The 24134-nt window shown below is 46.0% G+C and overlaps 1 protein-coding gene across 4 annotated transcripts in view; it reads left to right on the top strand.

The window, feature by feature from the left end:
• SLC8A3 (solute carrier family 8 member A3) overlaps nt 1-24134 on the top strand; it is a 102139-nt gene that overhangs the window by 6523 nt on the left and 71482 nt on the right. For 3 of the 4 annotated variants that reach the window (XM_066997752.1, XM_066997753.1, XM_013174107.3), the window contains one exon: nt 12062-13873. In XM_066997752.1, the coding sequence (XP_066853853.1) occupies nt 12108-13873 (1766 nt within the window). In that variant the 5' untranslated portion in view covers nt 12062-12107. Of the gene's footprint in view, nt 1-3327; nt 9899-12061; nt 13874-24134 lie in introns of those variants that run through there. The other variant, XM_066997751.1, reaches the window with a different exon arrangement.

Below are 24134 nucleotides of genomic sequence, written 5' to 3'. Positions count from 1 at the left end.
GCTTGCTTGTTGCTTGCCTAGACCCATCTCCGTGCTGCCTCATGCACCTCGGTGAGTTACGGCCACCCCTCCTTCCCCCAGCTCTGGCCCTCTGCTTTTCCTTCCTAAATACACGATTTTCTTCATGATGCTCCAGTAACTGTCCCAACTCCCCGCATCGCACAACAACTCCATGCCTTCCAGCTTCCCAGTCTTCTAACAGCAGTGCTCACACATTCAGCCCTGCATTTATCCCATGCATGTGGCTTTCTGCCCGTCTCAGGCCCACATGGGCTTGGCTGCTGGGCCAAAGAGAGCGGCTGGCCCGGTCAGGATGCAGATGCTCGGATAGGAAGGGCCTTTCCTGCTTTCACTGTACATGCACATCAGTGAATTTCATAAAAAGCAGTACACAAGTGGATAGAGTATGTTCTGGACCAAAAGGATGGATGCATCCTGGCTGTTGAACCTATGGATGTTTTGAGTATTTACATGCATATGTTTTGCTTTGAGCCTTCCAGTACTTCTCTTAATTTATTTCTTGAGTTCCACAGGTTGCACAAATGCACAGCATAGAATTTAAAAAGTTTCCAGTGCTCACTACGTAAAATAACCTTGAGGCTGGGAGCATTCTGTTGGTGTTACCCTCTGGCATCTGCTGGCCTGGTTGACCAGCTCCAGCCCTCTGGCCATGGCTGTTATCCCAGGAGGGGCCAGGGGATGGGCAGGGGTGTAACAAAAGGGCTGAGAAATGTGCTTGGTCATGCAGGACTCTGGGAACTTCATCTACCTGCTGTTGCAGAGAGAGTCTGGATTACCTCTTGCTTGGCTGGGAGCTGGGTGTGGGGGTGGCCAGAGGAGGGGGCATGGAAGTATTCGTGTGCAAGACTGGACAGCGGAGGACAAGGAGAATAGGCAGAGGAAGGGTTACTGAAGAGAGAAGGGTTGTTGGGACACAGGGCTCTAATTCACTGGAAACCCATTTTTATTCATTTGTCTGCTCATTGAGCTCCCACAGCAAAATAGATTCGTTTCAAGGCTTTGCTTGTCTTTAAGAGCGACTGTCCTTTTTGTCAAAGTCCCTTTGTGCTCGCTCGTCCACCCGTTCGTGTCACTGCCTCTAACTAACAAGCAGCGGTGGCTCTGCCCTGGGGACCCTCTGCCCCTTCCACCGCTCCTTACCCGCTGGTGGCTGCTCCTGAGCGAAGCAGGCCTTCCTGTCACCTGTGACGGGTTTCCCAGATGACAGGAGTGACTGTCACCAGCGACTGCAGGGAGAGTTTGGGGCGCTGCCATGGAAGTACGGCCGGGCAGGAGAGACTTTCTGAGCTGAGGGAGCAGTGGATGGGCCGAGTGTGGAGCAAGGCTGTGAATGCAGGCTGGTGACTGCTGCCTTAGCTCAAGCCAGTCCTCCGCTGATACTCCTGGTAAGCGAGGGACCCCGCCGTTTTCTTGCCTAGCCTTGTCTTAGGAGAGATTTGGACTTCAAAGCAAGTAGAGCACATCTCCGTTCTAGTCTTCTCTTTGCAGAAATGGAGGGAAAGGTAATTTCTGCAGCGCCTGAAGCGGGCTCTGAGCTCCTCTGTAAAGCTGTTGGAGATGTGGGACTGCTAGCATCAATAACAAAGGCTGTGCTCCTCGGTGGCAAAATTTAGGCTGTCCTCTCTTTGCCTCAGTGACTTAAATAGACCATACAGCGGGTGGCTGCATGGGGATAAGCATGTTACCCAAGCACCAGCATTAAACCTGTCGTTGTACCGCCAGGATGAGGCACTTCAGGAAGCTGATCCAAGGTGACACCGGACATTTGTTGGGGTCTGGGGTTGTGGAAGGAGGTTTTTCTCCTTCTCTTCTCTCGTTTCAGTGCCTTTGGCTGACGTGGTCACCTCCCATGACTCAGCTTCTCCCATTGGCAGGACTAGTTTTAGCAAATCTGGGGCCAGCATGGAGCACAGGGGGAAGGGAGGAACTGGGGGGGATGTTGAGAAGTGCATATGGTATGGAGATACCTGGAGTGGTCTGAATACAATGGAAATGGTACTTCTCCCGCTTTGGGGGGGGGGGAAAGAAACACATGATTGTCATGTACTTTGCTAGGAAATTCTTCTGATGCACATCAGTCTGCACCCAAGTTGCTAAATGTTCTTCACCAGTATCGCAGTTCACACTTGCTGAGTGCTGGGTTTTAGGTTAGAGGAGTATCGCTGCAGGCATGCTAGAAATGGCAAGGGAGGAGCCTCCTTTTCTGACAAGGTGCTTTGTTGTGTGCCCCCAAGCCGTGATGTCTTTGTTGTGTCACCTTTGTGGCAGAATACATGTATGAAATCCTGATGTTTTGGGGGGAATCTTCTTGAAGAATCAAGCCACGTATGGCTTGATTCCCTTCTGGTGTGGGACCTGCCCAGTGCTCTTGGCAGGAATGAAACAGAAAAACTCATGTATTTCTTTGGACAAGACAGCAGTGGCCTCCTGTAGTAATCCGTTTGGTTTTCTGTAGGAAAGCTAAATCATGTTTAGGTGGCCAGAGAAAAACACATGAATTCAGTGGGGTCAAGGCATCCAATTGGGTTAAAGATCTGCTCCATTGAACTTATTCCTACTCTGTAAGATCTGTTCTGCTGTGACTACCTCAGTGAGATGTCTGAGGTGTGGCACGTCGAGACCCTTGGCAGAGGAAGAAGTTAGTGCTGTTGCAGAGTGGGGCAGACCTGCAGTTGAAACACAGACCAAAAGGTGAATAATCCTGTCCAATAATGTCATAGTGAAGAACAAATCTCTGCTTGCCTGTGCTATAGAGATCAGAACGGCATATGACTTCATACAGCCCACAAGGAAAGACATCAGAGGTGGGGAGAGACGAAGTGAAGGTGGGGCAGTAGATGGGTAACGTGGAGACTGCTGCCACTTACTGTAATTGCTGTAACAGCTCCGCTTCCACTGTTTGTTGTCCATGTGATCTCTGCAATTACCATATGGTAAATATGACTTAAGTCTCTAGCAAATAACAGAGCTAATATTAAGAGAGAATCTGTAAACAGCTAGTACATAAATGAACAAAGAGCAGTAAGCAGCCTGGACTCATGAAGAATGAATTAATCATGATAGATACGATTTTTTTTTAAGCAGTCGAAGAATTAAGAGCTGAAAAACCACTGAAGGATTAAGATATCTAAATTGTCGATAAAAGGTATGCGTCAGTAAAGGCTGAGGGTGCTGTGTGAAATCTTATTTGAGAACTGCATTCAAATGGGTGAATTTACAGGTTTTGGCACCTTCCAAGTGAAGTGGGAGGTATTTTGAGGATAACCCGTATCTCAATGTATTTTTCACGTCCCCTGCTGTGATCAGATCCACAGAAGCAGTGAGTGTGTTACAGTGTACTTCCCTCCTCTCAGCTGGAGAGCCTGAATTTTGGTTGAAACTCTGGAAACCTCTGCTGCCTTCCTCTGCATGCCAGCCGGCACGGCAGTCCTCACGCAAACACCGCCACGCCGGAGACACAGCAAACAGGTGGAGAGGCCCTCGGAAGCGAGCAATTTGTATGCATCAGTCTAAGCTTAATCTTCATAACAGTTCAGTGCCTCGTGAAAACCTGTTGTACGACGGAGCTGCGGGGCGAGACTTCATTTCCTGGCTTCTGCTTTCCTGCTCCAACCAGAGCAAATTTGCTGCTGTGTTTGGTGGGAGCAGGCGCTCCCAGATACTGGGCTGCTTTTGACCACCTCGAAGAAAGCAGGAGGAGAGCAAGATAAATGATGAAAGGGCTGCCTCGGCTAATTTATAAAGATTAAAATAAATTTGTGTGCTGTGGCCAAAGAATAACTGTGGAGGAGAACAGCTATTTACAAGTATCTGAAGCATGTAAATCTCAGGCAGAGAGGAGAATGGTTGAGAGTGCTCCAAGGACAGGATAATGAGAACTAGCAGCATAAATTTTCTTAATTTCATCCTAAATATAAGGGTGACGTCTAAAACCTCTGAGATAAATTACATCATGGCACAGTCTCTATGGGAAGTTGTGGAAGAGCCATCACTTGGGTAATTTAAAACTGGGCTGGACAAAGTACTGGGAAATAATGTTCACAAGGGGAACAATGCAGCAGCAGCCCCTGAGGAATGCACCAGACAAGTCTTCTGGCTCTGGTTTGACTAATTCAGTGAAATCTGTGCTAATTGGGCTAAGTGATAGCCTTTCACATCTACCCTGTTTCTGTGCCTGTTGCGCAGAGGAGTGTAAAAGTCTTCAGTTTTACATAATGTGTGCCAAGCTGCTTGTTCTCCACTGCAGTGGTGAAGGCTATTTCTGAAGTGTGGCCTCCTCCTCCTTCCCTCCCCTCGTTGCTTTCTGCCCAGTCTCACACTCTAACATTTACACTGCTTCTGCTGCCTCTGTTCACTTTTTAAATATTTTCTTTCTTACCAACCCACAAGCTGAGCCCTTCCAAACAGAGTGGAGGACTTGTACTTTCTGTTGTGTGCAATGTTTTTGGTAAAAACGTAGTTTTGTCTGTGTTCAGACCAAAAACAAATTGGAAATATTAATTTTTCCTCCTGGGGGGAGAAGATAAGGAAGGCAGAAGGCTGTTGTGGGAAGGTTGGAGCAGTGTGTGCCCCACTGCCCGGGTGAACTCCCGTGGCATCATCCCCAGGAGCTGGCAGGGGAAGGGCTCCCTGACCTGCTGCTGGATGCCTCAAATCCAGCACATCACCTGGGTTGCCTTGGTCACCTGAAATGGGTGTTCTCTGTCAGAAAAATTGCTCAAACGTGTGGTTTTTTTAAACTAATTCTGTATCTAAGGAGGGTGAAATATGACCACAGCACTTCTTCCCCCTCTTCTTTACAACTTAGCACACCTCTCTGTACAAGTAACTAGCGGCTCTGCAGCACAAATGTGCTGTTGACAACAAATCCTAGGGTCTTTAACTGTAGCCACTGCAGATCTGTCACCAGAATGCTGAAGAAATGCCACGAGTTGCCACTGTCATCTTTCCTCTAGGATGCTGCGAGCTACCAGGTGATAAGTTGCACTCTGATGGTGGCACCTGAACCAGCAGTATAATATGTCGGCGAAGCAGGAACAGTAAATAACATGCCCTGTGTGCTGCCACAGGCACTACATAAAATGTTTTTTACTGACAAGAAGTTTTCCTCACACCGCTGGAATCTTTTTTTTCCCCCCACCTCCCCAAGTGGTCTTTGCTGCTCTTTATAATATAACCAGCAAGATGAGGCGATGAAAGCCAGCGCCTTGCAGGATGCAGTCATCAGTGCACGGAGGAGTCAGCGCTTGCTGCGACCCCATGCCTTGTTGGAGGGCAGCCTGTGGCGGGGGCCACCAAGCGGGTGAGCCAATAACTCCACTTTGTTGTTTCCATCTGCCCTCCAAACCTCACAGGAAAACATTTCAGCCTTTTAGCTGGGCCTTTCACATCATAGGCGCAAACTGAGGGCCTGAAGAGTGCTCTTGAAAGTACCTGCCCTCTCAGTTAGGGGCCAGTTCAGACTGCTATGGGTTGTGTTTTCGGGCACCTAAAGGCTCCAGTTGTGTTTAGAAACACCTCTAAATGCAATAAAAAGACTGAGGTTGGAAGACCTGTAATGGAGGCTTCCTGGTGACTTCCAAAAGGCAGAAATTTGCAGCAGTGACTTTTTGCCAAACGTGCATGTGGTTGGCCTGGGCAGCAGGCTCCAGGTATCCCTTGCTTGAGCAGAGGGTTGGACGAGATGGGTTCCAGAGTCCCTTCTGGCTTCAGCCTCTTGGTGATTCTGTGATCCCCAAAGCAAAAGAGCAGGTCGCTATCTCCCATGTGAACTGGCTGCTTTGAAGTGCTACTAAACACCATTTGGAAAGACAGCACTGAGACAGTGTAGTATTAATGAGAAAGAAAATAAATATACACCCATATCACAGTAAATAATACTGCTTTTTTAAACAGGAGGATGGTCACTTCTACTATATGTGTCAGCCTAAATGTCAAGTTTTGTTTCCTGAATGTAAAAACAGCTTCAGTTCTGGGGGAAAAAATAGAAAGGGTAACACTCGCTCTCCCTTATCCTGCAGAGCCTCAGGCACATGGACGTGTACCAGGAGTGGAAGAGCAATTGTGCCATGGCTCTGAAGGAAGCTATGCTGGCCCATGCCATAAATTAGGACTGCTCTCAGGAGCGTGACCCGCTGAAAGGTTCCCTTTGGTGCCTGCCTGCTCATCATTTGTGTCCCTGTGCACAGAGCGTAAGCCACGGCGCCGGTGGGACTGGCTGTCTGCCTGCTGGTGGTCTGGGTGCGAGGCTCTGGGAGCACTGGTCTTTGCAGCTCATTTCCCAAGAGAGCAAGGCGGCTGTAATTTTTCAGCTGGGGTGAGAACAGGGAAGTAAAATGCCCGGCCAGTCAAGTGCAGAGTGTACAGCATTGGAAGGGGCAATTAAATACGGGCATCTTTATGGGCTAGCTATTTATGGCACTGTTTCTCCAGGAGCATCACAGACACTAAAATACAGAAAAGCCATCATGGACCAGTTCCCTAGGGTGAGCTGAGTGTTTGGAGATTGTTCCTGTCTGTCCATGGACTTGTGCTCCATTTAGGTCATCCTGTGGGGCAAACTAATGTAACTGCAGCATTTCTATAAGGAATTATTAAATTTCAGTTTTGTCAATTAACACCCCTTTTACCATGCTAGGTTACCATTCTAATTGAATTAGTAGAGACTCCAGCTTGTACATATTAAAAAACTTACTACAAGAGCTAATTTTTTTTTTTACAGTAGCTGTTTGCATGATGTTGAGAGGAAAAAAAAGGCTGCTTTTGGCACATATCGAGGGGGTTATTCTGTAGGCAGCTAATTCTGGTTTTGGGCATGTTTCCTGTGGAGTGCAAAACAACCAAACACCTATGGCCCCCTGCCATAACTTTCCTATAGAGCCGAACTCTGGGGATCTGTCATGGCCTAAGCATGAGTTACGTTGCTTTTTTCCTTGTAAAATACAGCTGGTGTGGTAGTAGGGAGCTTTACTGACTATTGCTGTACAATATCCAGTGCAAGGGAAGCCTGGGGTTTTGGCCATGTTCATATCAGATAGGTGCATGCCATCAGTGACCACTTAAAACCTCATATGTGATTTAAAATTTGCATTTTTCTGACAAAATGGATCTAATTACATCGCTCTAGCTTGTGGATTGCAGGTAAATCTTAAGTTACACTTTGGGTCCTGTTGTAGTGATGAAGACAGGGATAGATGGCACTTGAATAGAGATGATTGAAAATATTTGAATAATTTGAATAATTTGTTTTGTGTTAAGTATTTTTTATGGATTTATTTGGGAGGAGTGTGAATTAGGAATAATACTTCTGTGAAAACTGAGTTATTTGTGTTCTTTGGCAGAAAGGGTATAATTTCCTTTTTTGCTGATGCTTATCAAAAACGTGTGCTCAATCAAAAAGCTTTTATGTGTTTTGGAGATGAGGAATATGAGGTAATTTTTTCTTTTTCTGCCCTGTTAATAACAGCCCTGTTATTAAGATGAACCTTATTTCTGTCTCCTCCAACTTAAGAGCAGGACTGTAAGATAACACAAATAGCAGTTTCATATCTGCTCTGCACTGGGACAGATGTTTGTCAAGCAGACAAACCCTGGATCCTGAGATGTCTGTGTCTGGGCCTAGAGCAGCACCCACGCCTGAGTGGGGCTCACCCAGCACTCCTATCTGATCCTCAGCATTTCCTGGGTAGACTAAAGTCAGGGGGAGAGCGGATGGATGGCCCCAGATGTGCTCAGTGCGCCTGATTTATCTGGAGGGAGGGAGGTGCCAGACAACCTAATATTATTTGCAGGTCAAATTCAAAGATTCTAGCTTTTATGATAGTTTAAGGGGAGTTTTACATGAATAAGAAATGAATAGAAACTTAAAGTTTTGCCTTTGATTTTGTATTTACTGAGAAGTGATCTTGGGCACATGGTATGTGACAATCACCACGTTATCCTGCCTCTTTGTTTGGTTTCTTGTCATGAATGCTTCCTTTTGAAAATATCTTTGCCATTAGAGTTATGTGAGCAGCTGTATAGTAAATGCTAAAGTACAAGGGATCTACACAGCCTTCCCAGCTTTCTGCCTTGCTATAGATCTGCAGCAGACAAACCCCCAGTTTTCTGAAACTCGGCCATTATAAAAGACGTAAGGAGCTTGATAGTTGTCCATTGTCATTTTCTACTGCAGGCTTAATAGTGACAAGCATGGCCCCTGCTACTTTCTGGACTGTGTCCAGAAGTATCTCAAAACCAGATCTTTATATTTATGGGTTTTATTTATGGATTTATGGATCACGTGGCCATTGTCAACTCTTGTTGAAGGAGTTCCCCCTGCTAAAAAAATACTGCTACGTGTTTTCCCAGAGCCTTCATATTGAACATCGTCTTCTTCTACTGCACTGGTGCTTTCAGCTTTTGGTCTCTCTTTGGCACTGATGGACTGCTCTCATAACTTGTCCTACCAGACAGGGGGCACTTCGCTCAGTACCACTGCCTTTATTTGCATGTATTCAATGTGACAACGATAGTGGGGCAGAGATCTGTGTGAGATGTCTGAGAGCAAAGAGGTGGGGGAAATCAGCAGAATTGTGATCTCGATGGCATAAAGCCGAAGATCACCCAATGCCAACTGACTTTCACACGCAGGTCCCCTCCTGAGGTTTCTGGACTGAGTGTAGGGGATACATCTGAGCACAACCTTGCATCTTGTATAAGCAACCTTGCTGACCTGGAGCTACAGAGCGAGTTTTAACTCTTCCATCCTCTGCCTTCTGAATGCTAGAATTGTTACTTCAATATTTTATTAACGGCAATTTTAAAATTTAATAGTTTTATTCTGAGTTGTGAAGCACTTTTGCACCGGTTCCCAAGGGGGATGGGAGGAGTCAGAATGCTTCCCTGTATTTTTCAGATGGGTTAGGTTAACGCTGTTCATGTTAATGAAAGCATATTAAGATCTTATTAGGCAGTGTGTCCATGGGCAACGTTCCTATTGATCTCAGTGGGGAGTTTTGTCTGTGTCAAAAAATAGCAGGATCGGATCATTGTTGTATCATTTTAGAAAACGATTGTGACCTCCACTTAACTTTAAAATGTTTGTCAAGGCAAGTGAAAACCAGTGAAAAAAATCTTCTCAAAAAAGTCTTCTCAAATTCTGAGATTTTAGCCTACAAACAATAGTCCGAGTTCGGAGGTCCAAAAGCATACACAGAGGCTGACCTGACAGAGGGTGTTTTTGAAGCAATATGCAATTAGTTTGAGGAACAGTAGTAGAATTACCTTCTGTTTAAAATCAAATTAAAAATTGAACAAGGGCTGGAGAGGCCCCTGATTGTTTTGAGGCATGGCTAGTGTTAGAAACTGTCACAGTGTTACGTGAGGTGGATGTAGAGTATTAGTGACACAAGGTGGTCATACCACAGAGAGGGGGTAGCAGCGATTTATTTCAGAGGGCGTTTCAGTCATTGTGCTATTACTAGACAGGGCTCTGAATTTAAGTGATACTTAGACTGTAAAGTCATGTTTGAAACCAAATTTAGGAGCTTGAGTCACATAGATGGCTCTGAAATGACTCCTGTCTTTCTGTCAGACGTTTCTACATGGGTGATCCTGGAAGACACTGTGCCTACTGGCTGCTGTACAGTTAACTAGCCTCTGGAAGCTGCAGGAGTCAAGAGGTTGGTGGATACCTGCCAGCAATTGCAGTACGGAAAGGAGTGATGTGCCCGGGGTGTACTGGAGCCGCTGTGCACGTGCAGTTGCTCTCTGCATGCACCTGGAGCCAGGGGCACCTGGAAAACGTCATCTTACCGTGGATGTGCACACATCTACCTCGCAGCCCATCGCTGCTCATTGTGACTCTGGACCTTCCTCAGGGATTTCCCCGAGCCTGGTAATATACCCCGCAGAGAGGGAGGAAAAACAGGATGGGAGTGTCAAACTGAAGCCAAGTTGTGTGTGCTGGGTAGCTCGGTCTTCCCTGTGAGAAGGGAGATGATGAGAAAGCTAGGCTGCCCAACAGCCCTCCCCGGGGCTGATGTTCCCCTGGTCCCCGGGGGCTGGGGTAAAAAGGAAGATAAATCAGCATTTGAGAGAGAAGTAGGCTAATGTGGGAAAATCTGTCTCTTCTGAATTAGTCCAGGTGACATGAAGAAGTATATTATTTTTTCATATCAAGGGTGTCAGATATGGATTTGTGATCCTGATACTGCATAATCAATTCTCTCCCCTCTGCTGTGCTCTGTCAGGGATGGTTTTGTTCATTTGCAGTCCTTGTTCACGCTTTCCTTCCTGTTTTGCTTGTCTTTATAGATTTTTATCTGAAAGTTGAAAACACTTTTGTTGATATTGGGAAGATTGCACCCGCTTTTTGGGAAGATGTGAGCAACACAACATAATGATAAAATAGCCATTTGAGATGCCTTTGTTAATGCTAATAAAATGAAAATGTTGCCAGGAATACATACAGTGCAAAAGGAAGGGGGGGGTGGGGGGGGGAATGGGACCTCCTCAAGTGTTCAGGAACCAGTTCATCCCTTTGAACTGCCTCCGTCTGAAGGTTAGGTGTCTGTTCTAAATTGTCTGGACATAGTCTCTGAACCATGGAGAGAGATGGGAAAGGACAAAATTCCCTCTGGAGATGCGCATCTTAAATACATCTTTTGGATCAGAATGGGGTGGGACAGGAAGGATCATCCCCTGGAACTGACTGTCTCTTTCCTCTGACTACAAAGGGAGCCTAGGCAACTTAATTTAATTTACTGTCCAAGATTTAGATAGTTACAGCAGGGGAAATGAATCCCGGTCCTACTGATTTAGCAGTACAAACCTCAATGAAAGTTAGTGGGAGTTAAGGCTCTTGAACCATCCAAATACTTTAGATAATGCTGCTATTAAGTTTGATGTTTCCTGTGAGATACTTGGCTGTGGCTGGACTCACAAATGTGGTTCTTCAGCTAAGCCTGAGACCAAATTCTTCCTGATGTCTGGTGTAAAGGAAGGAGAATAGTGTGGTCCATGATAAAGTGAAGGGCTGAGATTCCAATTTTAATTGGTACAAGTCCTAGAGCAATGTAGTCCATAAGTAACAGAAGGCACTATTGTGCACTGATACGCCCAAATCTACATGATACATCAATCAGCTGCTTTGTTTTTGCCTGGCATTTTAGCTTAGAGATTACTTTCATTTTAGAGGGTAATTGAAAATACGTCACTTTCTTAGGGACACAGGAGGAGTATTTGTGCGTACATGCATTTTGCTGTATCTTGTCGGTTTGTGAGCACAGATCTTTGTGGTGTTTTTGTAGGTTTCTGTGACCTTTTGAAAGTAGGATTACTGATGTAAAACGTGATCCTCCAGTGTGAAGGAGTGGAAAAGCTGGTGAGAAATGGCCTTTAGAGCCTTGCCAAGCACAAGTACTCTTCCCTATTTCCCTGGTGACATCTTTACTTCCTAATGTGGGGGCCCTGCTTGTCAGAAGGTTAGGGGAGCCCCAGGACCCTTCTGGACATTCTGCAGCCTATCATGAGGTGCTGCCTATGGGGATGTTTGGCCACCAAGGTACTCCATAACTGAATTATGTCCTACAAATGAACTTCATTTGGAAATTGCTCACTGGCCTTAAATGGCACTTCTTGCGTTGCTCGTGATTCCTTGACTTGTCCTATTCCCTGGGTGGTGAGATAGGGTTGCCTTTAGATTTGGTTTCTTGTGCTGAGTTGAACTGCTGTGTTCTGGGGAACATGGTGGCATCATTAGGAGAGCGGCAGCTGAGCACTCAGTACTCCTATCGCATACGTTGTAGGTCAAGCGCAGGCTATTACGTACTTTTCCTCTGAGTTACTTTTTTAGCAATTCATCTTCATCTGCTGGGCATGTAAGTGCTGCACTTTGTTAGAGTCCCTGCTAAATACCTTCTTCAGAGTGACAGAGAGACAACCCTTGCATCTCTACCAGTACTCTTCCATGGTGAGATACTGAAGTGCATTTGGGTAAATGTTGCATCTTTATTTTCTCTCATGCTTCCCTCCCCCCTCTCTGTTTTGTTTGTTTCAGGTTCTCGGCCTTTTTGGATCTACACAGTGGAAGTTGCATCTTGTGTATGGCGTGGTTAAGCTTGCAGCCTCTCACCTCAGCCTTCCTCCATTTTGGGCTGGTTACTTTTGTGCTGTTTTTGCATGGTTTGCAGGTGGATGCTGGCCTGACGGGAGACTCAACCAGTTCAGTACAAAACAGCTCGTGTTCAGGATCTTTTGACTGCAAGGAGGGTGTTATCCTGCCAATATGGTACCCAGAAAACCCATCCCTTGGGGACAAAATTGCCCGCGTTATTGTCTACTTTGTAGCACTGATCTACATGTTCCTTGGAGTCTCCATCATTGCAGATCGTTTCATGGCATCTATAGAGGTCATTACATCACAAGAGAAAGAAATCACAATTAAGAAACCCAATGGAGAGACCACAACGACCACCATTCGGATTTGGAACGAAACTGTTTCCAACCTGACCCTCATGGCTCTGGGCTCCTCTGCTCCTGAGATCCTTCTATCTCTGATAGAAGTGTGCGGGCATGGATTCATAGCTGGAGACCTGGGGCCATCCACAATTGTTGGCAGCGCTGCTTTCAATATGTTTATCATCATTGCCATCTGTGTCTACGTGATCCCCGATGGGGAAACCAGAAAGATAAAACACCTGAGAGTTTTCTTTGTCACAGCTGCATGGAGCATTTTTGCTTACATCTGGTTGTACATGATTCTCGCTGTCTTCTCTCCAGGTGTGGTTCAGGTCTGGGAAGGTTTGCTCACACTTTTCTTCTTTCCACTTTGTGTCCTTCTGGCTTGGATAGCAGATAGACGTCTGCTTTTCTATAAGTATATGCACAAAAAGTACCGTACTGACAAGCACAGGGGCATTATCATAGAATCAGAAGGCGATCACCCTAAGGGAATTGAGATGGATGGCAAGATGATGAACTCCCACTTTCTGGATGGAAACTTAGTGACTGTGGAGGGGAAGGAGGTAGATGAATCTCGGAAAGAGATGATCCGAATCCTTAAGGATCTGAAGCAAAAACACCCAGAGAAGGACTTGGACCAGCTGGTAGAAATGGCTAACTACTATGCCTTGTCTCATCAGCAGAAGAGCAGAGCCTTTTATCGCATTCAGGCTACCAGAATGATGACAGGAGCTGGCAATATTCTGAAGAAGCATGCAGCTGAGCAAGCCAAGAAGAGCACCAGCTTGCACGAGGTGCGGCCAGATGAACCTGAGGAATTCATCTCCAAAATTTATTTTGACCCGTGCTCCTACCAGTGTCTTGAGAACTGTGGTGCTGTTCTCCTGACAGTGGTGCGCAAAGGAGGGGACGTGTCCAAGACCATCTACGTGGACTATAAAACAGAGGATGGCTCTGCCAATGCTGGTGCTGACTATGAGTTTACAGAGGGGACTGTTGTCTTGAAATCAGGGGAGACCCAGAAGGAATTCTCAGTGGGAATTATTGATGATGACATCTTTGAGGAAGATGAGCATTTCTTTGTTCGGCTTAGTAACCTCCGTGTGGTTGAGAGTGAGGAACCTGCAGAGCTTGGTAACTCCCCATACCCAAAGGCCATACTGGCTTCTCCTTGTGTGGCCACAGTGACTATACTGGATGATGACCATGCTGGCATCTTCACATTTGAGTGTGATGTTATACATGTCAGTGAGAGCATTGGTGTGATGGAAGTCAAAGTCCTAAGGACATCAGGTGCTCGGGGTACAGTCATAGTGCCATTTAGGACAGTAGAAGGGACAGCAAAAGGAGGTGGAGAAGACTTTGAAGACACTTATGGGGAGTTGGAGTTCAAGAATGATGAAACTGTGTAAGTACCCCATTCGTTTCTGTTTCTGGGTCTAGTTTTGGTGCTTAACCCCACATTTTGCCTCCATTACAGGTGAATGCTGACGAGGGACAGGCTCCTTTCTTCAGCTTTCCTTCAGTTTCCCTACTTACCTCTTTCAGGCAAGAACCGACAGCAGGATTTAGGAGAGTCATTCCCGAGAGGGAATGACAAAGTGAGGCTTAGAAATACTGCAGGGGGTAGGATGAAAATACATCATTTTCTGAGATCCTGTACTCAAGCTATGGGTTAATGGTGAGTGAAAGTAGAGGGAAAAGAAAAAGAGGGAGGTTTTAACTGGCAGGGCAAATATGGGAAAGCCTCTTTTTGCAAACCAGACATGGAGGGCACAGGAGTTTCTTGCTATCCCAAGATGAAAAGTTGACAACAGTTATTCCCAGGCAAGCAAGAGCTGCTCAGTAGGTATGGGGCTTTATTTTCACATGAGCAACACATACCTTACCGCATACCTGTGTCCTTAGGCTGTCTGTGCAACTCACAGATCTGTGTGGTACCTAATTCACAGCATAGGCACAGCTGCAAGCTGTTCTGCTTGGACTTGTGCAATCCTTCCAGCCTTTATGTCCCCATGGTCTACCCATATTCCCCATGTCACCTTCTCTATGATCTTCCTATGTCTGTTCTTTTACTACCTGTGTTTTTTCTCCTTGCAAAATACCATGGCAATTGGCAATAATGGTCTAAATCACTGCAGCTCGCAGCCTGTCCATGTGGCTCCATGACCCAGTGTTTTCATACAGAATAAAGAAGGGAAGCAGAATGGTCTGCACCAGTCCTGTTAATTCAGCACTTTTATTGCGTACAAAGTAGCTGATATGAAGCTAGGAAGTAATAAAGACCAGAGAGGCGATAATGTCTAATTGCTTTAAGTACCTGCTGTTAACATTAGTGGGGAATGAGAAAAATCCCTTAGCTGAGCAGGGAGAGGGAGGGGGTGTGAACCTGGTGCTAAAACTCCCTAGTGTTAAGTGCCTAGGTTCCTCTTGTTAACACCTAATCACTTGAGCCATCAAAGGAAGAATTGTGCAGACTTGCAACTGGCATCAGAGAAAGGAAATCTTTGTACCAAGCCTCCCTTTACAGTACCCAAAAGGATGTTAATACATTAAATGCTATGGAGTAGGGATGCCCTAATTCAGTAGCACCTTCTGCCTTAAGCCCACTAGACCACTTAATCCAGCTAATACACAGTCCTGATGCTTGATTGTACATGTCCTTCCCTATTAAAGGAACAGGAGTTCCTGCTTGGCTGGATTCAGACACAACCAGAGATGGAGAAGGATCAGCTGTCCTCATCTGGCCTTTTCAGAGAGATGGGCAAGGCAGGTTAGTCTCCTAAATTGAGCCTCAAGCTAATTTCCCCAGGGAAAGCAACGAAGAGGTCAGTTGTGTGGATACAGTCTCCTGTGAGGAGACTACCTAAAATAGACTAGATATAAGGAAAAAATTATTTACTGTGAGGGTGGTTGAGCATTGGAACAGGCTTCCTGGAGAGGTAGTTGGTGCCTCGTGCCTGTCATTGCTTGAGAAATGTTTGGACAATGCCCACAATAATGTGCTTTAACTTTTGTTTAGCCCTGAAGTTGTCAGACAGTAGGACTCAATGATCTTTGAAGATCCCTTCCAACTGATCTACTCTATTTTATTTTATATGAGTACTGCCATGCTCCAGCCAGGTCTTGAAGAAAAAAGACTTCAAGATCCATCAGTGAAAGGCCAGCAGGTTTGGGGTACCAGAGAATAAGGCCATGAGCCATCTTACTCCAAACTGTACTCTCTTTTATCTGCCTGCTGATGGAAGACTTATTTTTGTCTTTGAAAAGTGTGACAGAAGGTCAGAGTGTAACTGCATTTTTGCTTCACTTGGGTTAAAACAAACCACATTCAGCAGGACCATGTGCATCCCTGTAGGACAAACTCTAATGGAAATGAAGACAGTCCAGAAAACAAGTACATGCCAGATGCTTTGCACTGTGGTTGTGTCCCAGAGAAGATGCCCTAGAGCACAGATAAAACCTGTGTGCTGTACTCAAAATTGTGCCCACACTTAATGCATTAATGTGGCTTTCACTTCTCTGTTGGAAGGCTGCTGAGAACAAAGTTTTCCAGCTACAGGGGAGCTCTAGCACCCCTTGTGGCACGTAGGCCATAGGAACAACAGATATATTTATTTTGAAACTAGAATTGGTATACATGGCTCAAATTAGTAAGCCTAACCACATAGGCCAGCAAGCTGCCTTTATTCATTCCCAGGTTGCATTTTAACTCTCCAGGTCTTCTGGGAATGGACTTTTGGTTTGGAAACATGTGAAGATAATTTTTGGTAATCATCCCTTGGCCTTTAAATTCGCTGAACACAGGTCAGGTGCTGCCTGTTCTTTGCTGAGGTGTGGGTGGAGGCAGCTGTAGAGATCTGGAGGTGCTAATAGGTGAGTTGCATCTCTACCTCCTGTTTACGGTTTCTAAATCTGAATGCAGAAAAAATAATTCTGAGAAATTATTCAGGCTGTGAACAAACTTGAGGCAATTGAGGTCTGGATTTGGAATTCAGACCCACAATCAGCAAATGCCATCTAGTTTTGGTTTCCCCTAGTTTGGGAGGACAGGTGAGTATAGGGTGTTTGGGGTAATTTTGCAGTTCCAGAGGGCATTGTGTGAGTAAGTGGTCCCTGCATTGTGCAGTACAAGGCTGTATGAAGACACTGGGTCACCAAACAGCCAAGGTTGTGCCTGGCTGAATGTTTCAGGGCCTGCCTTCGAAACGCCTCCCCACTGAGGGGGATCTGCCAGGAGGTGCTGGGGTCTGCTGTGCACTGAAGGGGGGACTGAGGGTCCACAAAGCCCTTTGCAGAACAGGAGGAAAAGCAGGGAAACAATGTTCAGGAGACAGTTCTAAGGACAGGGGGCCAGAAAGCAAGGAGAGGTATGTGCTCCCTGCTTCAACTGGCTGCTTATGCCCTTACTTAGGAAACCTGAAATGTGAGCATGGGTTTCCGCTTCGGTGTGTGAGCTGTTCACGATTTTTTACGTACTCAGTATGGGTTTCTGCCTCCTTCACTACTTTAACCTATTCATTCTCCTTGTGGAGTCACTTTTATAAGATTTTTGACTCAAGAAGGAAGCAAGTGCATGGGAAACCTCTTGCAGCTATTTAAAGACAGTGCTAAGTTTTACTGTGGTTATGCATGTATGCTATGATTGCAGCCACAAAGAAACGCTGCTCAGCATAAGCCAGAGGAGGGTTAAGGCTGCAGTTTACTCTCAGCTCATTCTCTAACATACGAATTAAAAGCCTTCAGATTGCATTCTGCAGTGGCAGGCAATCTAAGTAGATTTTAGGTCAGCCTCCTTAAATGTAGCAATGCCCTAATTAATCTGAGGGGCACTGGTTTACACAGCATCTTTGAGATCAAACTGTTGGAGAGAGACTGCCATCTACCAAATAAATCCCCAGGGCCAGTGGTGATAACAGCGAGCACTTCCCCTTAAAACTAAATGGAGAAGGGGCCTTTGCTTAAACATTATAAGATAAAATGAACCATATCAGGGTTGTTTTTAAGAGGCTTTCCCTGAAGTATGAGGGACTAAAAAAAGCTGAGTTGATGCATAAATTACAGAGTAAGAAGAAAACAGATCCTGCCACCGGCTCTTGCTTACTGCCTCTGTGATTCTTTCTAGACTAACATGGTCAAAGTTTCCTTACTCACGTTTGGGTGGGAGCACAAAGAAAGCAGGTTGGGATGAGGAGGCTCAAAACAGTGCCATTATTACTGAAATATGGTCATATGCAATGTGTGCGTATGGATGTGTATGGGTGTTGGATAGCTATAAATCAAACTATGTAATCTTGAATGCTGTCATCTGTTGAGCAGGGAATCGATCAGGTTTTGAATACTTGATAAGGCTGCTGCTTTTTCATTACACTTGTTATTTCTGAACTCCTGCTCCAGTGAGGCTCAGGTATGACCTAAGCAGCTGAAGTAGACTCCTAGTTTTCTTGTTGACTAAAAGGAAACTCTTGAAGGATCAAGTTCAAAACTTAGATTTTTTTTTCAAGATGACCGAACACTTTTCTATTAAATAACTTTATATGTAAGTAAGCTTTGGTTTCTTGGATGTATGAAAATGTAGAAGAGGATTGACCAAGCTGCTTTATCATGTCCAAGCAATACAGAAATCATTAAGGGCCAGGAGCAAAAAGTGAGTTTCTTTCTAAAGAATTTTCTTTCTGCATAATAAAGTGGACTCCCAGCAAGTCAAGAGAAGAAACTTTACATTAATTTAAATTGCCATTAAATTCATATGAAAATTTGTCTGTCTTGCTTCAGAAATTTTAGGAAGATGCACAAGTCACCAGTAGCTAACTGATATGCCAGCTGGAACACAAAGTGATGAGTTCTGCTGTGGCCGTGGCGTTTGCTGCAGTTAATGTTTAGGCCAACAGATCTATTCTGTTGCTTGACCATGTTTGTGGTTGCTTCGTTATTTTTAGCGTTTGCAGTCTACTGAAGGTGTAGCCATCTGCCCTGAGTCCGTTGTACTGTGTATTGCCTATGGCTCAGGGAGAAGCTGTGATGTTAAACTGACATTAAATAGCCTGCAAAACCAAAAAAAAAAATATAAAAATTCAGAATGGCTTTGGTAACACATGGAAACCTAGAGCCATTTATCTGTGTGTGTGTTAGGCAGAGCGCTGAGTTATGGGAGGGCTGTCTCCTCCTTTAGTACAGATACTGCTGGAGACAAACGTGTTCAGGCCGCCTTGATAGCCAGTGAGGTTTTGCTTACTTCTGGCCTTTATGATTTGCAGAGGAGGTTCTTTGTAAGTTGCACACTGCCTTTCCATGTCTGCTTCTGTCACCTTCTCTCCTGTGTGCTGTGCCACCCTTGTTTGGTGGGAAAGGTGTCAGTGAAGAAAAGTGAATGGCAGTTATTTGTTTGAAGGACATCAAACTGAGGTTTGGTGCAATTAATTGTCCTTCCTTTTTGCCATTCAGTGCTTGAGAAAACTGTCAACTTAATTTTTTAATCTGACCACCTTCGTAGGCATGGTTGCAGCATTTTGAGGGAAATGCTGTTAGTGACACTTAGCTCTTCTGTGCGTTGTTTCACCAGTAGGTCTAACTTTGCAAAGGAGATCAGGGGTTATTATTCCCATTTTGCAAGTGGGTGGGAAAAATGCAGAGAAGGTGATTTCTGTTCCCTTTGGATTACCCAGCAGATCAGAGGCAAGGACAGGAATAAAACCAATCTCCCTGAACCGCTGGCCTATGCACCCTCCAGAGGAGGGTCTGTGCACATCAAACTTGTAATTTCCTGTTACTGAAAACCACAATGAATTTATGCAGATTCACTGACCTCCCCAGCTATCAGGCAGCAGATTGGTACAGATAGAGGCAGCAGCTGAAATACCTCCCTATCCCCCTCAAGCTGTCAACAGTAACTGCAATTTTGGGTGCTCATTTTCCTAAATTAAATTTTGGTCATATGGCATAGAGGTGTACTGAATCTGCAGACCCTGGGTTATCTATGTCAGCTGTGGTGACACAAATTAATGACCTAGGTCATGATGAAATTATTCTGATAATCCAGTCTGGACTCTTGTTCCACAGCTCTCATGCACTCTGCACTGATCCTGATGTTCTGGGCTTGAAGTAGAACAGCTCTCAAAGAGTTAAGTCTAAGTAGCGGGATTCCTGGCGATGAGAATTTGCTGTATGAAGCTGATTTCCTTCTCTCAGGACACCATTCCTTCCCATTTTGGCTCTCTTGAGATATAACTTTTAGAGAATCCTCCGAACTCTTTTCCAGTTTGTTCCCATCAGAGGATGAGCTCCTTCTGGTTTTCTCTTGCTCCACCTTCACATAAATTAAAGGTTCTTGATTCCTGTTTTAATCCAGATTAAGGAAGAGCAGTAGTAGCTGTCCTCAAAAGGAGATAGTGGCATTACAAGGAACAGTCAGAGGAGAAGTTCCAACACTGCTCTATGGCTTCATTTAATGATTTCCTGAAGAGGAAGGAGAAGAGCAATTTTGTTTCTCATGGCTAGTTATCTGACCTGTCCACCTGAATTCTTGATCCAGGCAACATATTTCTTCTATATTCCAGTGACCTGATTTGGTTACTGATATTGGCAGTCTCAGAGCTGGTCCCAATGAAAAACAAACAAAAAAACAACGCCACAACCCCACTACATTGTGAAAGGTTGTCGTATTTATTTCTTGCTCTGAAATCAGTGTTTTTAACAGTAGCAGTAGTTCTAATCTAACTGAAGTCATTTACACACACACTGAGTTTCTGCATTAGATCTGCTGTGAGGTCTAGGTGGTGTGACCTGCAGGGGATTAGTGCAAGGTGTCAGGCGACTGTTCCTGGAGTGTATGTGAAATCATCCCCTACAAATGTGAGAGGGCGACACCATCCTGGGAAGAGGAGCCCTGAGCTGACCTTTACCTTCCCAGATAGTCTTGTTGGCAGGTGTCAAGTGGACATTCTTGCCATCAGTTCACGAAGAAGGATAAACGGCATGCTGTCTCAGGGACTGTGACTTCTTGCCCATCAGAGGAGGCATTTGTATGAATTTATGTAACAGCATAAAACAAGAACCCAAGCTCAAAAGAGAGGTGTGTACTAGGTTTTGCAGAGCTGGTGTGTGCTCTGATCTAGCAGAGGAGTCCCTGAGAGCCTCATGGGATCCTGGAGTAGGAAACCTTTAGAGGGGCAGCTCTGGGAGGTTTCTGGGAAACCAGTGATATTCCTAGTTTAGAGCAAACACAGGAAAATTCATCATGCCAAACAATGCAACAAAGTTTTGGATTTAAAAATGAACAGACCAGAACTGATCCAACATAAAACAAGTTTACCATGGGTTGAGTGAGCTTTGCCTCCTTTATTTGTACTGGCTCACGCAGTACTGCATGAAGCACCTTTGAATGAGGGGCCTACAGACACACACTTTACACACAGGATTGCAGAGGCACAGATCACTTTTGTTTCCTGCTTACAAAAAGGGGGAGAAGCCACAGTTTAAATAGTGCAGCCTCAGGGCTGAGAAGAAACGCTGGGGGCAAGACTTGACAGACTTTACATTGCTCCAGTGCAAGTATGTTTGTTGTTGTTTTTTCTAACCCACAGTGGGACCATTAATTACAGCATTACTTTACTGTATCTGTGACTTCTAGCAGATCAGAGTGCCAGCAAGGTTTCTGAGTCAAATATGGGCTTATCCTTTTCTAATGGAGAATGGCAGAGCCTAGAGCCTCCCTGACCAGAGGTCCTCAAGCACATTTCTGTTGTGGCTAAATAGGAGAAGCTGACCTTGGTGAAAGAGGGCACCTGTTTCAAATGCGGGGTGATTTATCTGTTGCTAGCAATGTGGCTTCTTTCTTATTTACCTCATGGCAGGATAAAATGTGTTGATAAGAGAACTTGCCACTCTAGCCATTGTAAGTACCATAGACCAAATTCATCCTCTGTTTAGCTTCAGTGAAAACAGCAGATTTAATGCTGGGAGGAATCTGGGCTGGTATGTATTTACAGCTGTCTTGGCAGATGGACTGTTGACAGATGAGGCCCCTCAAGTCTCTGCTTGGGTGCCAGCACTTCTTGCTGCTAGCTTTTCAACTGGAGCCAGTCCTGGCGTAGCGTGAGCACTGGCTGCTCGGAGAGTTGGGCCATTTGGGTGGTTTAGGCTGGAAGGGCAGCGTGATGGAAACCTGAACACACCTGGAAACAGGACCAGTTCCTCCCACCAGGGTTTTCAGGACCTGTCCTTAGGAGGCTGATGGAGATGTCTGCTGGGCTGCCTTGAAGCCTGATGAGCCTCGCATGGAGTGTGGCACTGTGACTGCACGCTGTGAGCCTCATCAGCCTGAGCAGCTGCCAGTCCTGTCCTCGCTGAGCCTCCCCTTTCCTGAACAGGCCTGCTGCAGGGCAGGTTGCAGTGCCTTTTCAAAGCTCCCTTTACCACTTCCCAGCCTCGTGCATAGCTGCCTATGTCCACCTGGGCTCCTTTGTTCTCTGGCCTCCCCCAGCAGGACAACAGGTGAAGAGAGAGACTGGAAGTTCTGCTCCCTGCTCCAGATGTCACATCCTGACAGCTTCCACCATGTCCTGCTGCTCTCAGGAACAGATGCACACCAGCTGCTCAGGAGCAATGGCCAGCCCTTCCCCCTGCCAGCTCCTCCCAAGTGATGGTGCTGAGCCGTTCCGGGTATCAAAGGAGCCCGGGGCTTGATGCTGCTCCCCGTGTAAGTAAGAGCTGTGGCTCTGATCTTCTGGTCTCTCTGTTAGATTGGCAATGATCTCCTCCAACACTTACAGGTTTTCTTTTTCTTTCTTTACTGTTGACCTGGCCAAGCAGAGCTTTCAGGAGTGGTTGTTCCTGCCTTTGCAGCTCTGGCATGGCGAGTGTGTCACAATGGTTTATTTACAGCTGTGCCTCTCTAGTACTCCATGTAAAGGCATGTTGTTAGAGTGAAATGCAGCAGGAATTACTTCTTGTGCCTTTGTGCTTCTTTCCATGAGATAAGCAAGCCAAAGAGGTCCTACCCTCGTAAAAAATACCACCTAGGCACCGTGCTGCTCTGCTTTTATCCTTAAAGTGTGATAAAGCCATCAATATTTAATGTAGAAATTCCCCCTCCTGTTATCTCTGCTGTACCTGTCTTTCCTCCTGAATTAGTCTCTCCTTTACCTCATCTGCTTGATCATGTTGGCTTAATGCTTCTATCTCTGCCTTCTTCAGTAGAGATAACTGGGCTGCAGTGCTAGTGAGCAAGAAGGTGCCAGGGACAACGTACTGGCTGTGCAAGAGTAAATAAGTACTAAGCTGTCTGTTTCTAAGACATCAGAAGTGTTTCTTTAAGATGCCCAAAAGTATTTTGGGGTTGGTAGTGTTAGCTTTGATAACTCATAGTATTTTTTTTCTCTCTGTAGTGGAGTTGGGGAGGGAAAATGTGTGATTTGGCAGCTTTTCACAGATGTGTCCTGTTAGCTGACACCACCGGAGGTGGGCAGAGCTGTGAATAATGCAAAAGCACAGCAAATGGACTATGCATGAGCAATAACTGCTTGCCTGGCAGCCGGGCTCCTGGAGTTTGATCAGCTGCATGCTGCAGAGCAATACCTGCACGCTGGGCAGGGTGTAGTGCGTCGGGCTCCTGGCTGCTGCTCGCACACCAGTGTGAGCAGCCGTGTGCTTTATCTCGGCGGTGACTGTGCTGCCTTTCCTACAGGAACATCTTCGTTTTCTATAATTAGCAAGTCCTTGGCATAGCTGTCTTCCCTGCTCTTTTTGTGGCCTGACAAGCGGGGTGGTGCGAGACATGGGTGCGAGCGCGGTCTGTAGGAGTCAGAACTGATGGCAGCTTCAGTAGGTCATTCGACTTTGTGCTGGGCAGCTGGTGCTGGCTTTCCCTTGAGGTGACGGAAAAAATAATAGGCTCAGGGGCCTGATTATCCCATCGTTTGTATGGTACAGAGCAGAAAAAAAAACAAAAACAAAAGCAGCAGCTGTGACATCTCTGCTGGCTGACAGTGAGTTGTAGGCAGCAGCCTTGGAGCAGGAGAGAAGTGTAAGTGTGGGGTGGTTTCCCTGGTGCACAGCCCCCAGAAGAGAGGATGGAGGGGGACCCTGTCCCACGTAGCTGTTTGCAGCTCTGTGTTGGAGGGCAGGATAAGAGGACAGGTAGGCTGCATGCCTCGTAACCCCTGGGCTTCTTCTTACTGTCTTAGGAAAGACTGAGAAGGGGTCTCCAAAGGAGGCTGAGACCTTCCTTGTACATCTAGCCTGGCATGTGACGCCTTGAGCAGTGCTGCATCTGTTCTGGGAAGTGACCCAGAAAGGACCACTGTCCCCTCCGGAAAGGGGACAGTCCCAGATAGGGGACAGTGGCTGCCTTTGCTGAGGGATTTCTCTTCTGGGTTGGAGGCTGGGGAGTTTCACTGGGTGGCAAGGCTGCAAAGGAGTCCCAAGGGAAAAATACGCAGCAACAACAAAACGTGTGCTAAGGGCACCTCCTTTCCAATTTTGGTGGGGGGAGATGGGTTTTGAGCGAATCGCTGCACAGTGTAACAGCCCACTCCCTGGAGGGTACATCTAATGGAATTAAAGGGTATCTCTGTCTTGTTCTGGGCGGCGAGAGCTTCCTCGAACCGCTGCCCAGAATACTTGTGAGACACCCTATAATTCAATTAGAAGTACCCTCCAGGGAACGTATA

The sequence above is a fragment of the Anser cygnoides genome, chromosome 5 (assembly GCF_040182565.1).
Source record: "Anser cygnoides isolate HZ-2024a breed goose chromosome 5, Taihu_goose_T2T_genome, whole genome shotgun sequence".
Classification (NCBI taxonomy): domain Eukaryota; kingdom Metazoa; phylum Chordata; class Aves; order Anseriformes; family Anatidae; genus Anser; species Anser cygnoides.
This window is presented reverse-complemented; position numbering and strand designations above follow the sequence as displayed.